The sequence below is a fragment of the Mus caroli genome, unplaced genomic scaffold (assembly GCF_978045245.1).
Source record: "Mus caroli unplaced genomic scaffold, Mus_caroli_1 scaffold_4, whole genome shotgun sequence".
In the NCBI taxonomy this organism is placed as follows: domain Eukaryota; kingdom Metazoa; phylum Chordata; class Mammalia; order Rodentia; family Muridae; genus Mus; species Mus caroli.
Window position 1 is genome coordinate 126,435,491 of NW_028227259.1, and position 14,532 is coordinate 126,450,022.

The window sequence follows — 14,532 nt, forward strand, 5'->3', positions numbered from 1 at the left end:
TCTGAAACCTTCAGCTCTTGAGGTATCCAGATAATATGGGTGGTGGAGCCACTTAGGCAGCCCAGGGCTTTGGATGCCTGCACAGCCCCAGCCTCCATCCTCCAAGTCAGCTCCACCTCAGCTGTGACAACAGGGTTCCCCCTTGGCACTTAAATAAAAAATGTCGGGTCTTCTGGAGAGGCGTTTCTTGACCCAATTTGGAACACGGAGACAAGGCCACCCAGGGCAGGGCAGTGGACAGCAGGCAGAGCACACCCCTCCCCCAGGCTGCTCCCAAGTGCCCAGGTTATTTATTCCCTGTGCTGCTGAGCAGGGAACCCAGGGCCTAGCCGGTGCTCGGCAAGCGCCCTAACCACTGTGCTACAGGGCTTCAAGCGTTCTCTCCCGTGGTCCTCCTGCTTGGAGTTCGTCACACTTCTGTCTACCTGTCTAGTCTATCAAATGTGACTATTTTTTTTTTCTAGCCACTTTAAAATGTACCTTATTTATTTATTTATTTATGTCTGTGTATGTGCCTGGGTGTGCATACGCCACAGCATGCATGTGGAGGACTTACAAGAGTCACTTCCCTCCTGCCATATGGATGCCAGAGGTCATATTCCGATCATCAGATCGCCAAGCCATCTTGCTTACCTCAGCTGCTATCTCCCGGTCTAGCTCTAGCTGCCCCTGTGTTAGTGAGAATCGGGTTTGTTCTGTTGACTTCCAGCCAACTGGTAATTTTGTATCTAAATCTTTGTGTATGGGGGGGGGGCGGGGTACGAGCCTGCGTCTGTTTGAATGAAGGTGTATTGTAATCCAGGACGCAGTCACTTCTCGGCCTTTGGCTAAGAGCAAGCGTATTCCAGGGTGGGTGTGGAGGTCAGAAGGCAATCTTTCTCCTTCCTCCACACAGGGTGGGTCTCTTGTTGCTCCTGAGCAGGGTGCACACCAGGCTGGCTGGCTCACGAGCTGAAGGGGCTGTCCCCTCTCCCCTTGCTGCAGGGATGCTGGGATGATGCATGTGATGCTGAGATGCGCTTTGCGACCCTTCTGCACATCTACATGCAGGTGTCATGCTAGTGTGGCCAGCCATCTCCCGCTGGTGTTTTCGGTTGCTCTGTCTCTAAGGTCCGTGTATCCATGTGTCTTCTTATTGTTTCTGTCTTTGTTTGGTTTTTGACAGGGTCTTGGATAGCTCAAGCTGGCTTAGAACTTGCTATGTAGTCAAGGCTGGCCTTGAACTCCTGATCTTCATGCTTCTAGCTCCCAAGTGCTATATTATAAGCAATCATAACCATACTGGTTCTTAAGCCTGCACACTGATTTTTTTTCCTACACACACACACACACACACACACACACACACATCTATGAACTATCTTTATTTTTCTAGTGCTGGAGACTAAAGGGCAGGCCTCACTCGTGCTGAGCAAATGCCCTCCACTGACCTTTGACCTGTAACACTCTGCCTTCTTCTTTTCTTCCTACTTTTTTTTTTAAAAAAACTCTTTTGAGACAGTGTCTCACTATGTAGCCCAGGCTGGTCTCACATTTTCTTTCTCTCTCTCTTTCTTTCTTTCTTTCTTTCTTTCTTTCTTTCTTTCTTTCTTTCTTTCTCTCTCTCCCTCTCTTTCTCTCTCTTCCTTTCTCTCTCTTCCTTCCTTCCTTCCTTCCTTCCTTCCTTCCTTCCTTCCTTCCTTTCTTCTCCCTTCCTTCTCTCCTCCTCCATCTCCTTTTACTCCCCCTTCTCCTTCCCACTCCTTTTTCTTTCTTTCTTTCGTTTGTTTGTTTGTTTCCAAGAGACAGAGTTTCTCTGTGCAGCCCCGGCTGTCCTGGAACTCACTCTGTAGACCAGGCTGTTCAAATTCAGAGATCCGCCTGCCTCTGCCTCCTGAGTGCTGGGATTAAAGGTGTGCGCCACTCCTTCTGGCTTAATTTTTCCATCTTTCTGCCTCAGCCTCCCAGCCGATCTGGTGGCCAGTTCTATTACGAATGTCCACTTTGAGTCCAGAGTAGGTATGGGCCACGTTTTCCTGCATCTTTCTGTCCTATGCTGGACAGTCTGGCGCCTATGCTGCTCAGCACACGCTGTTGTCTTTCCTGACAGGGTTTTGTTCAATAGGGGTCATCCGTTTAGTTAGGGACCAACAGATTTCTTTGTCTAATGGAGCCATGTGTGTCTTCCTTTTCACATTTACTTACTCGTATATGAAGGAACACACACTACAGCACATGTGGGTTTGTTTGTTTGTTTGTTTTCCTTGTGAAGCCTGGAGGTTATGAAGAAGCCTTTGGCTGCTGGGAATAGACTCAACCAACCTCGAGTTGTCTCTGCCGCTTCTCAGCCTCTTGCTGTAAAAGTAGTTTTCATTCACTGCCTCTGTCTGCTGGCCGAGCCCTAGTCCTGGAAGCATCAAGCCTCTGTGCAATCTTATCTAGGCCTAGAATGTTTTCAGTTTCCGAGGCTGACTTCTGATAAGCTCACCCTTCCTTGCACTTTCTGAGCTCTGGCTGGCTGGTTCAACTCAGCCATTCAGGCTCAAACTCCTCTCCAAGCTGACTGGATCAGTCGGGCTTCTCTCAGCTTCTCACTGAATTGCTCTGCTTGGTCTCAAACTAACTCTAACGATCATCTTCTAATTTTCTGACTCATTCTCATTCTCTGGTTCCTTCTGCCTTCATTTCTACCTGGCTTGTTTTCTCTGTAACCAGTCCCTGAATACCTGTCCTGCTAAAACTGCCCCCTTTTCTCTTCCTTCTGTTTACTTCTTGTCAACTGGTTGTTAGCTCCGCCTCTTGGCCCATGGGTGACTTTATTTAGTTCTGTTTTCAGAAAGCTCTTGGGCTGAGCCACAGCACAACTAGAAACAGGTTTGTTTGTTTGTTTGTTTGTTTCAGTAAACCATCTCAGGGTTTACAGTATGATCACATAGCCTGCCACACCTCACGTGACCCTGACAGGTGTTTGTTTTGCTTTGCTTTGTTTCCTGAGTTACATTGTATCGTCTGCCCCTGTCTGGGACTTTTAGGGGCCAGTGAAAGTGCATTTTTTTGTATCTCACTTTCCCTGCCCTGAGATTCGTGAGGAAGGGAGGGAGCTGCAGACTCCCTGAGCCCTGGGGTGGGGGTGGGGGCTGCTCCTCATCTAGAAAGTCTTCCAGGCACAAAGTCAGGAGGACTGTGGGGTCCATTCCTTTATCAGGAACACAGTGTGTGTTCTATTTAGTTTCCTGACCTTGGAGGTGGGAGAGGCAGCCCCAGTTACTGGCCAGGAGTCAGAATCCTGTCCTTCCCCTGGCATGCTCCGGCCTCTATGTGTTCCTAACACATTTTCCATAGTAAGTTCCTAAGCACAGTCCCTGTGCTTCTGCGGATTCTTTCCCACTGAGCTTTAAAATACATTTGAATTGCATGTATTGACTTATCTGTGTGTGTGTGTGTGTGTGTGTGTGTGTGTATATGTATGTGTGTGTGTGTGTGTGTGTGTGTATATGTTTGTGTGTATGTGTGTGTGTGTGTATGTGTGTGTGGCACTGTTCCTGTGGTGATCAAAGACAAGAGTGAGCTCTCTCCATCATGTGGGTTCTAGGAGTTGAGTTCAGGCTTGGTGGCTCATATCTTTACCTGCTAAGCCATTGTGCTGGCCACACAGAAAGCTTTTGAGGTATTTATTTATTTTATTTAAAAATCTTTTGAAGTTTTTATTTACTTTATGTGTTTGGGTGTTTTGCCTGTGCACACTGAGTGCACTGCTGGCGACTGCAGGGGCCCTCAGACCCCCATAACTGGAGTTATAAATAGTTGTAAGGCATTATGTGAGTATTGAAAATTAAACCCGGGTCCTCTGGAAGAGCAACAAGTGTCTGGAACACTTGAGTCATCTCTCCAGCCCCAAAGAACTTATTTTCAATTACATGCATTTGCACACATCGGTGGGTGGCTTTAATTACATGCATATGTGTAAGTCTGTGTGTGGGTCTGTGTTTTTGAGTGCGGGGGTGGGGAGGGCCTGTGGTGGCCAGAGGAGGGTATCAGATCCCCTGGAGCTGGAGTTATAGGTGGTTGTGTTGCCATGTGGGTGCTGGGAACTGGACTTGGGTCCTTTTGAAGAGCAGCCTGTGCTCTTGACCACAAAATCATTTCTCTAGCTTCATTTGTTTGCCTTTGAGACAGGGTCTCACTCAATAGCTCCGGCTGGAACTCCCTGAGATCCATCTGCCTCTGTTTTGAGTGCTGGGATTGAAGGTGTACATTACGATACCTGGCCACTTCTGCTTTTACCTCCCCTTGCATGCTGGGCATCAAATCTAGGCCCTTAGGCTTACTGGGTAAACGATGTCCCAGCAAGCCACACTGAACAGACGTCTAAAGATCTGATTACAGATTTGGGAGGTGGCTCAGTGAGACAAGTGTGAGGGCTGGAGTTGGAATTTCCAGCACCTACGCAGAAGTAGAGTGTGGTTGTGTACACAGCTGTGATGCCAGTGCTGTTGGCGGCAGAGGCAGGAGGATACCAGGCTGGCTGCTTGCCAGCCTAACTCTAGCTTGTGAGAGACTCTGCCTCCAGGGTATAAACTGGAGACTGAGAACGAACAGTTCATGTCACTCTGGCCTGTACAGTATGCTCCGTGTGTGTGTGTGTGTGTGTGTGTGTGTGTGTGCGCGCATGCGTATGTGTTTCATGTGAATTTACAAGGCGAGGCCAGAAGATGCATCAGATCTGCCAGGAGCTGGAGTTAATAGGCCGTTGTAAACCACCTGATGTAGGTGCTGAGGACTAAGCTCAGGGCCTCTGGAAGGACAGGAAGTGCTCTTAATTGCTGAGCCTTCTCTCACATGAGTTCTCTGGCCACATTTCTTTGTTCACTTAGTCACTTAACAAATGTGTGGGAGCGTTGCAGAGTGTCCCCTGTGCAGGGCACTGTTCAATGTCCTGACCTTACATCAGCTGCACAGGATGACAAAAGTCTTACTACTCACAGGCCTGAGAGCCCCATTGGGACAGGCAGCCGATCAGCAGGCAAGTAAGTGCTGTGTCTTCCCCATGTCCTCAGTCACAGGGAGACACAGCCTGACACTGTCCCCAGCAGCCAGAGAGTCTGCCCCACCCTACCCAGCCACCTCCCCTCAGGTGGTAGGAGACTTTCCAGAATGAGCCAGAGCAAGGTAAAGAGAGTGAGTTTATTAAGTATTTAGACAGACAGGAGAAAGACAATCTCAAGAAATGAATACTGGCTTCTCAAAGGAGTAAGTCACCCACAGGTGTCTACAGTGGCTATCTGTAAGATTTTTCAGCTTTCTAAGTGACAGTCCTAAAAGGATGTCACTTATAAGGTTTTTGGTTTTTTCGGTTGGTTGGTCGGTTGGTTTTTGAGACAAAGTCTCTCTATCTTGGCTGTCCTGGAACTCACAATGCAGGCCAGGCTGGCCTCATACTCACAGAGATCTGCCTGCCTCTGGCTCCATAATGCTGGAGCTAAAGGCGTGCACCATCATGGCCTAGGCTGATCTGTAGGTTAAGTTAAAATATGTTCTGGTTTATTTATTTCCTTAAAGAACCTGTTTGTGAACGGAACTGTAAGTGTGTGTGTGTGTGTGTGTGTGTGTGTGTGTGTGTTTGTGCCAGTGTGTGGGTGTCAGCATGTGTGTGCAAAGGTCACAGAGACATCATCTTGCCTTCCGCCTTGTTTGAGGTAGAGTCTCTCTCCCTTGTTTCTTCCTGGGCTGCATACTCCAGGATTGTGGGCTGCAGCACTTCTTGGCAGTTCTGCCTCTCTCCTCTCCCCTTGCTCTGCAGATGTGTGCTGAAGTATTTGGCTTTTTATATTTGAGCTCTGAGGTTCCAACCTCAGATCATCAGGCTTGTGGTGCAAGCTGCTGTACCTGCTGGGTGTCTTCTGGGCCCTTGAAGTCATAAGGAAAAGCCAGGACAATAAATCAACATTAAAAAAAAGAAGAAGAAGAAGAGGAAAGAGGAAAGAAATCACAAGGCGATTTTGAGGTTCAGTACAGATTTTAGGGTGAGCGAGGAGTATTAATATGCTGAAACTCAAAGCAGTCACAGTTTTCCATTCTTAGACATCATTAGAGTGTCTTCAGGAAAGCTTTTCTGCAGGTGATCTCTTTGTCGGCTGCATTGAAATGTCTCAAGATTCTGTCAGTGGGAGTGGCATCCTGGATTCTAGTGGGAGGGGCTTCTCCTCCTTCTCTCCTGGTTCCAGGATGGACTAAAGACTTAGAAGCGGGGCTGGGATTAGGGGGATGAGGCCGAGCCTCCTAGAAGAGTTGAGCTTGAGGAAGCCTCCCAGCTGGTGTGGTGTGAATAACAGGAAGTACCCTATCAAGAGAGACTGAGTGTGGCAGAAGCTTCAGGCAAAGGCCTGCCATGGTCTCAGTGATGTTAGGACGTCCTTTATGGTTCCCTGTAGAAAGGAGGTGGAGCTGGGCATGGTGGCGCACGCCTTTAATCTCAGCAGAGGCAGAGGCAGGCAGATTTCTGTTGGAGGCCAGCCTGGTCTACAGAGTGAGTTCCAGGACAGCCAGGGCTACACAGAGAAACCCTGTCTCGAAAACCAAAAAAAAAAAAAAAAAAAAAAAAAAGGGGGGTGGGGTGGGGTGGGGCGGGGGGTGGAGGCACTTGCAGTATTGCAGGTGGAGACAGCTGGGAGCCATGTTGGGTCTAGAGATGTGGGAGCCGGTCCTGATAGGAGCAGGGTTAAAGGCGGAACATTCAGAACCTCCTGCGTGGATTATGAATTATACACTTGAGTGATGAACTCTGAGTCACCAAGATAGCATCTGTGTTGCATCAAGGAAAGGAATAAAAGCACCTGGGGGAAGAAATAATAAAAACACTTAACCTTGGAGTCCAGATTTGAATTTTCCACTACACACTTCCTGCATCTTCTATTCTGTCTGAAGGAGGCTGTCTTGTGAATTTGTCTGTCCCTGAGTGTGTGACCGTGTGTAACTTTTGTGTATTCTGTCTGTTGTGTGACCATGTGTATCTACTGGGTGACTGTGACTTGTCCCCCACAAAGGACTTCTGTCTTTAATCGAACAGCAACAGGAAGCACCATACAGGGAAGAGATGTGACACTTTACAGCTTATCCAGGATTTTATAACGATCAAGTTACTGGCTCCAACTGACCCAGACAGCAGCAGTAACACAAACGACACTGTTTATCGACCAGTATCCATGAATGGATATTCATTTTAGAAGGTTGCTTTCAGCAAAGGACACACATGAATCGTTGTGGGTCAGGGGCATGGAAGAGGCCTTAGATTACAGCTATGTGTTGACTTAGGTTGTAAAAGCTGTTTACACGGGAAATCCAAAGCAAATAAGGAGTTAGTTACTACATTGTTTGCTTGTTTGTTTTGGTTTTTTGAGACAGGGTTTCTCTGGTAGCCCTGGCTGTCCTGGAACTCACTCTGTAGACCAGGCTGGCCTCAAACTCAGAAATCCGCCTGCCTCTGCCTCCCCAGTACTGGGATTAAAGACGCGCGTGCCACCACTGCCCCGGCTACATTGTTCTTTGGGGGGGGGGGCGAGTAGGGTCTAACTGTGTAGCCCAGGCTGGCCTGGAACTTTTCAGCCCCTTAAATGCTGGTTGCTGGAATGACAGGTGTGTGGCACCATGCTGGATAAACTTGGGAGGAACGCCTTTTGCTGCTTGTGCGTCCAGGCACAGTCTGCAGAGAACAGGGTCGGCTTCTCTTGAGTTCTCTATGAAACTGTATTTACTTTTACTTTCGGACACTTCCTCCTCTGCTCTCGCCAGCTCTTTTATTTCTCTGAGAGTGCACAGCTCTTCTGGTATTTACACATGGGCCTTATGCTGAGACTGGGCTGTAGTGCCGTTGGTGACGGCCAGCCAGACCGCAGGGACATGTCTGGTGGGATTGGGGTTTCCTGTTGCCTCTTGTACACCGAGATACTACATTCCAAAAATAAGTGTCTCTAAAACCCCCACCTTTTTGACCTAGGCTAGGCTGCTCTCTGAGCACCCTGGGGCCTGGTTTGGGTCCTACTCCCCATCACAGGTGCCAGGGACCTCAAGTGCTCGCTCTGTCCCGCCCCTCCAGGCCGTCACTCGCAGAACCAAGGTGGCTCCCACCAAGAGGATGAGCAGGTTCTTGAAACACTTTACGGTGGTTGGGGATGACTACCACACGTGGAATGTCAACTACAAGAAGTGGGAGAATGAGGAGGAGGAGGAGGAGCCAGCGCCCACATCAGCGGAGGGCGAGGGCAATGCTGCGGGCCCAGATGCGGAGGCTGGCTCTGCCTCCACGCCCAGACAGTCCCTGGACTTCAGGAGCCGACTGAGGAAAATCTTCAGTTCCCACAGGTTTCAGGTAAGAGAGTGAGAGGTCGCCAGGTCTCTAAGGTGGGAGCCCCCTATGCCACTGCCACCCCTGTACCCCACAGGCGCTTTCTGAGAACCTTGCACGTGCCATTGCTCCGCGTGTTCTGACCCTGTATTAACAGTGGGGGAGGGGCCGTTCTGGGGCCTGTCCCTCCAGAGGATATGACTTGGGCATGACAGTGAAGGACATGCAGATACATGCTGCAACTTTGAACACATGACCCGAGGGACCGGCCAGACAGGGAAGGTCTCAGTTGTGTATGATGCTGGATAGCGGAACGGTCCAGCAGAGCCAGCAGCCCGGTAGCCAGATGGGAGGCTGTGGGAGGGAGGAAAGGAGAGAGAGGGTGTGGCTGCTTGAGAAAGATGGGACTTCCTTTGGGGTGGTGGAAATACTCTAGAACTAGAGAATGGTGGCTCCACAGCCTCGTGACTGGACCCACTGCCGCGGATCTTTATGGTAACCTATGAACGGTTACTTTATGCTAGTTACTTTCATTGTGGAAAACTTGGCCAGTGTGTATGCTCAGAGTACTATGAGAGAAGCATTCATTCCAGAGTGCCTACTCCTGGACAAGCATGAGGGTCCCTGCTTTGCAACCTCATCACCATGCCTGGCCCTCAGACCAGAGAACATGTGGGGCTGGGGAGGCTGGGGATGTGGTTACAGGGATGGGGGTGGGGCGCTTGTTGTACAAGCATGAGGGCCTGAGTTCTAGTCCCCAGCGCCCAGGGAAAATGTCAGATGTGGCAGTATGGGCCAGCAATCGCAGCATTCGGAGGTAGACAAGAGGTTCCTTGGGACTCACTGGCCAGTTAGGGAGACCCAGGTTCCATGAGAGATTCTAACACAATGCTACCCAGCCTCAAAGAATGAAATGGAGAGGAGAACTGTAGACACAAATGTGGATCTCTGATTTTTACATGTATGCAAATACACACACACACTTGACTCTCACTGTCACCACCTCTCTGCAGATGCTACCACAGGGAGAGAGAGGGGAACTTCCTGGCTGCAGAGAGAAACAAGTTGAGCTGAACTCTGCAAGCCATCTGTTCTACCATTGTGAAGGGCAATTTTTTTCAAAAAGATTTTTCATTTATATGTGTATGCATGCATCATTTGTATGCTGGAGCCCTCAGAGGTCAGGGGTGTCTGATCTCCTGGAGCTAGAGATCTAGGTGGTTGTAAGTCACCAGATGGGGGTTTGAGGAACTGAACCTAGGTCCTCTGCGGTGAACATTCTTAACCACGGAACCAGCTCTCCTGCCCCATGAACAAGGGCAAGCTTCTGTCTCTGCTCTGAGGTGGCGAGCAGCTCTCTAGAAGCAGGGATGCCTCCAGGAGAATGCAAGAGACCAAAGAATGAATAGGGGCAGTCAGTTCCTGGTGAGTCCAGTAGCACAGGGTGCCACTCAGGGCATCAGAGTCCAAGTCCCTTCTGGAAGCAGGAAGAGGCAGCCTCGGTCTCACCAAGAACACTGTTCTCAGGGAGAGAAAAAATAAAATGTTTGTCTTTTCTCCCACTTAAAGTGAGCCAACAACCCAGCATCCCTTGCATCTTGCCAGCCCCTCTGTGGCTATGGCAGGAAACGTGGTATTATGTTGTTGGGGTTGAAATCCCAAACCTGCAATTTCAGAGCAGAGGGAGAGAGCCTGCTTCCTTCCAGCTGTAAAGGGAGCCCCAGAGCCCCCCTCCCCCCTGCATGTCCCTGCCTCTGAAGGGACTCATTCCCACCACTCTGCCTGCCAGGCTTAGGTCTGACTCTCATAAAGGTAAAGGTATTTACTGTTTGAGGGGACAGTCTTCCACCTACTGTGGATGACAGACAAATGCCGCTTAGCCTGCTAGATGTCCCCTGCAGGCAGAAATTGGAGGTGGAGGTAGTCATGGTGACTGTCATGTGACGCTCAAAGTTGAACATAGTAGGTCCTATGGGCAGAAAGGCATGTTTCAGGCAGGGGCCTGAGTTGGTCAAGGGTCTGGTATGGAAAGAGGCTGTGGCCTGGGTAGGGGGTGGAGAAGGGGTACCAGGGTCCTGTGGAGAAAGCTGCCATGGACAGGCTGTGTGGGGGCCTCCATGGCCAGGTTGGTTGAAGATCTTGGTTGGAAGCCCTGGATGGGATGGGAGGAAGGGGCGGGGGTTCAGGACCCTTGCTGTCTGCTGGTAGGATCTGCAGGACCTAGTGATGGTGTGTGCTGTCACTTGTCACATGAGATGGCATAATCAAGAGAAGACGTGGGTGAGCCAGCCTCTAGGGACGGCAGGCCTGAGATGGATGGGTCTGGCACTTTCATCTAGATCAAGGGGCCGCCAGAGCTTGAGCCCTCTGCTCACCTGCCCATTGCTGCTTCAGAGTCCAGCGCGTGGCCCGCTGAGGCTCTGGTCCCAGTGCAGGCTGATGGAACCCTGCGGTTGGCACCCCACAGGATGGGATGTGGGTTAACAAAGGGATGTGACCTTCCCTGCCACGCAAAGCAGCCAGGTGGAGAGGCGTTCAGTTCATAGAGGCCAAGTGTCTTTTCTCGCTCTTTCTTTCTCACTTTTAACTTCAGGTGACAGACGTGTGATGTAAAATTAATCATTGGAAAGTGACTATTTCTGTGGCGTGCAGTGCCTGGGATACTGTCTGGCCCCCACTAGCCAGTTCCGAGTCTTCTTGTCCCTGTCCAGCCTGCCCCACCGGGACCCCAGGCTGCGCTGTACCTGGGGCTCATGTGGGCACTCAGTGTTAACACTCACAGCTCATCCACACGGTGCACAGATCCATGCTTCATGCTGCTTGGTGACTGTGCCATGAGCCTGCTCTCAATACGGCTGTGCTTTGGCTTTAGCTTATCATATGAATTTGCTGATTTCTTCTGGCTCTAAAAGAACCAAGAAGTAAAAACAAAAACAAAATCGAGGCTGGGAAAATGGTTCTGTCAGGAAAGTGCTTGCTCTACAAGGAAGAGGACCCCCACATTCTGGGCCAGAAACCCAGGCTTTAAAAAAAAAAAAAAGACAGAAGAACCTGCTGTGGTAGCCTTGAGGGAAGACAGAAGGACTCCCAGGGCTCCCTGGGTGGTCAGTCTGGTGAGCCCCATGCCCGTGAGAGAATCAAAACGGGCCATGTGTGTTGCAGACTTTGAATCCTAGCCATCGGGAGGCAGAGGCGGTCAATCAGATCTTTTCGACTTCGAGGCCAGCCTGGTCTATGTAGGAAGCTCCAGGCCAGCCAGGGCTGCATAGTGAGATCCTGTTCTCAACAAGAAAAAAATAAAAAGAGGCAAGGTGGGGGCTCCTAGGACAGTGCATCTGAGGATGTCCTTTGGTCTCCACACACGACACAGGAACACACACAAAAAAACCTAAACCCCCTCCACCCACAGCCACCATTAGTGCCCAGGCCTCCACCCCAGTCTGTCACCTGCCCTTCCCCCACTCCAGCAGGTCACTCCCCCCCCCCCGCCCCAATTCCTTCCACTCTCCAGGAGAACCCTGCCTTTTCCCCCTTTCCCCTGACTATGCAGGGTGGATGTGTCACACCCTAGGACGAGCTTGCTTAGCCCACTGGGCGAGAACACTGCCACCTCACTCCCTGAGGACAGGCAGCTTTTGCAGGGAGGGGGGTGTGTGTGTCTTCTTGTACTCAGAGTTCCAAGGCTGGGGTGTGTTGAATATCTTATTGAGCATCTGTTCTGCGTGTACCCCAGCAATGGTGAACCACAGAGAGAGAAAAGGAGACTTAAAACTCTATATGCCTTTTGAGAGTGGCATTTGCTTTGAGAGCTGGTAAGAAGAGAAACAGACTGGGTGGCCAGGGGACAGGGAGTGAGAGAGACCCCCCAAGCTCCCCACAGGGCACTGAGGGGTTCCAGAGAATGGAGGAGGCCCCGCCCTGCCCTCAGAGCCTCTTGCTCCTCCCTCCAGGTCATCATCATCTGCCTGGTGGTCCTGGACGCCCTCCTCGTGCTCGCTGAACTCCTTCTGGATTTGAAGATCATTGAGCCGGACGAGCAAGACTACGCGGTCACGGTACGAACAGGGCGCGCACACACGCGACTGAGCTACAGCTCCAGGCCATTTTTTTTTTTTTTTTTTTGGTTTTTCGAGACAGGTTTCTCTGTGTAGCCCTGGCTGTCCTGGAACTCACTCTGTAGACCAGGCTGGAGGCTGGCCTCGAACTCAGAAATCCGCCAGCCTCTGCCTCCCGAGTGCTGGGATTAAAGGCGTGCGTCATCTGTAGCCCAGGGAAGTCTGGAATTCGATCCTCCTGCCTCAGCTTCCGAAGTGCTGGGATGATAGCCAGGCCTGGCCAGAGATGTTTAGGTGTGGCACGGCCTGATTCCCTCCAAAGGGTGGAAATGTGGTCTGTGATGGGGACACCTGGCCTCAGTCTGGAGACCTCATTGGTGGCCAGAGACTACCCTGTGACACTACTCCTTGCTTGCTGTCCCCACAGGCGTTCCACTACATGAGCTTTGCCATACTGGTCTTCTTCATGTTGGAGATTTTCTTCAAGATCTTCGTCTTCCGCTTGGAGTTCTTCCACCACAATTTTGAGATCCTGGACGCCTTTGTGGTGGTGGTGTCTTTCGTCCTTGACCTAGTCCTCCTGTTTAAAAACCACCACTTCGAAGCTCTCGGGCTGCTGATCTTGCTTCGGCTCTGGAGGGTGGCCCGGATCATCAATGGTACGTCTGTCTCCTGCGCTCCCAGGCTGTGTGGGGGTGTGTGCGCTGTGGTGGGTACTGAGGTGGCAGAATGGTCACCAGATACCTGGGCTCTCATCCCTGGGCTGTGTCCTGGCTGCTGCCTCTTGGGTATCGGGAGAAACGTATGATGGTAGTATTTGGTGACGAGTGTTACCTCTAGCTGCTGACTGTGGTTGCTCGAAAGCCATTTCACACTCTGCCTAGGGGACTTGCGCCCAGGGCAGCACTGGAGGCCATCCTCCAGGAGGGACACAGGCGGCTGAGTAGCACTCTGGGCTGACTACCCTACCCCAGGGTTCCCACATGGAACACACCAGGCAGCACAGCCCAGCGCCCCCCCCCCCCCAGGGACCTCCTGCTGCAGACCCGCATCAACATCTCTTGGCTTCCATCTCTAGAGTGGACACCCAAGAAGTCCTGCACTGCCTGAGTCTGGGCACGAGCACTGCCCCCTGGTGCCTGTGTCTGAGGAGCAGGGCTTCTATGGGTCTGCGGCAGCCGGCAGTTGGAGCTGTTCAGTCTTGTCCAGGAACCACAGCAGTCACCTAGAGCTGTCCCCCTCGGTTCTGCTGCAGAGGGCTCAGGGAGCGTAGATGCTGAGACAGGCTTGGGGAGCCTGGGATGAGAGGGTGGCAGTGGGGCCTTTGTTTGGGGTGGGTGTGTCCCCTGAGGGGGCTGGTGCCTCGTGCACCACAGCCCACTCAGTTTGTCAGAGCCCACTGGGGCTGTGAATGGCAGGTGGCCACTGCTAAGCCAGTTTAGCTCTGGGGAGAAGAGCGAAGCAAACAAGGAACATTCCTGTGTCCGGTGGAGCCAAAGGTGACAGGCTAGTGGCACATATGGTTTAAATGAACTTACCAAAAAGACAGATGTAAAAGATTTATTAAACATAGTGCAGCCACAGTGGATGGGCTCCCTGAGGGTGTGCCTTGGCTGAGAGGGGGCTGGAAGCCCCCCACTGCAGCTGGGGCAGGTAACTGTTGCACGCCTGGGCCTCTCTGGGTCTGCATCTGAGGGCCAGCACTGCCATCGGGTCTGGAGCTGTGGGTCACTGGAGTTGTTCAAGACATCCCAAGTCAGCAGGTCAAGGCTGCTTGGGGGGGGGGGGATATCCCTGCTTTAACTTTTGGCTGTTTTATCTTCACACTCTGGACGCTGACCAGGAAGACAAGCAACTTTCAGTTACTGCTAGGGACATGTGTCCTTGAGGGACAGGAACACAGTTAGCCTGTAGAGTTGGCACCCATGCAGGCCACAGGGAGATACTGCCTAGCAGCCTACTCTTGAGCTCAGAAGTATCAATCTTGCCTGCCTTGTTGAGTCTGCCCAGTGACAGTTCTCTCTGCATGCTCCAAGTATGTGTGTGAATCAGAACACAAGACTCAGGGCTGACACTTGCTGCTAGGCTTGCTGACCTGAGATTAAGCCGTAGGACACGCATGGTGGCAGGAGACTGACTTCCCGCATGCTGTACTGT

The 14,532-nt window shown here is 51.3% G+C and overlaps 1 protein-coding gene across 1 annotated transcript in view; it reads left to right on the plus strand.

Annotated features, from left to right (window-relative positions):
* The window catches only part of Hvcn1 (hydrogen voltage gated channel 1), a 32,221-nt gene that overhangs the window by 16,939 nt on the left and 750 nt on the right, over nt 1–14,532 (plus strand). The window contains exons 4-6 of the mRNA XM_021163066.2: nt 8,072–8,344; nt 12,271–12,375; nt 12,803–13,034. Of these exons, the coding sequence (XP_021018725.1) occupies nt 8,072–8,344; nt 12,271–12,375; nt 12,803–13,034 (610 nt within the window). The remainder of the gene's footprint in view (nt 1–8,071; nt 8,345–12,270; nt 12,376–12,802; nt 13,035–14,532) is intronic.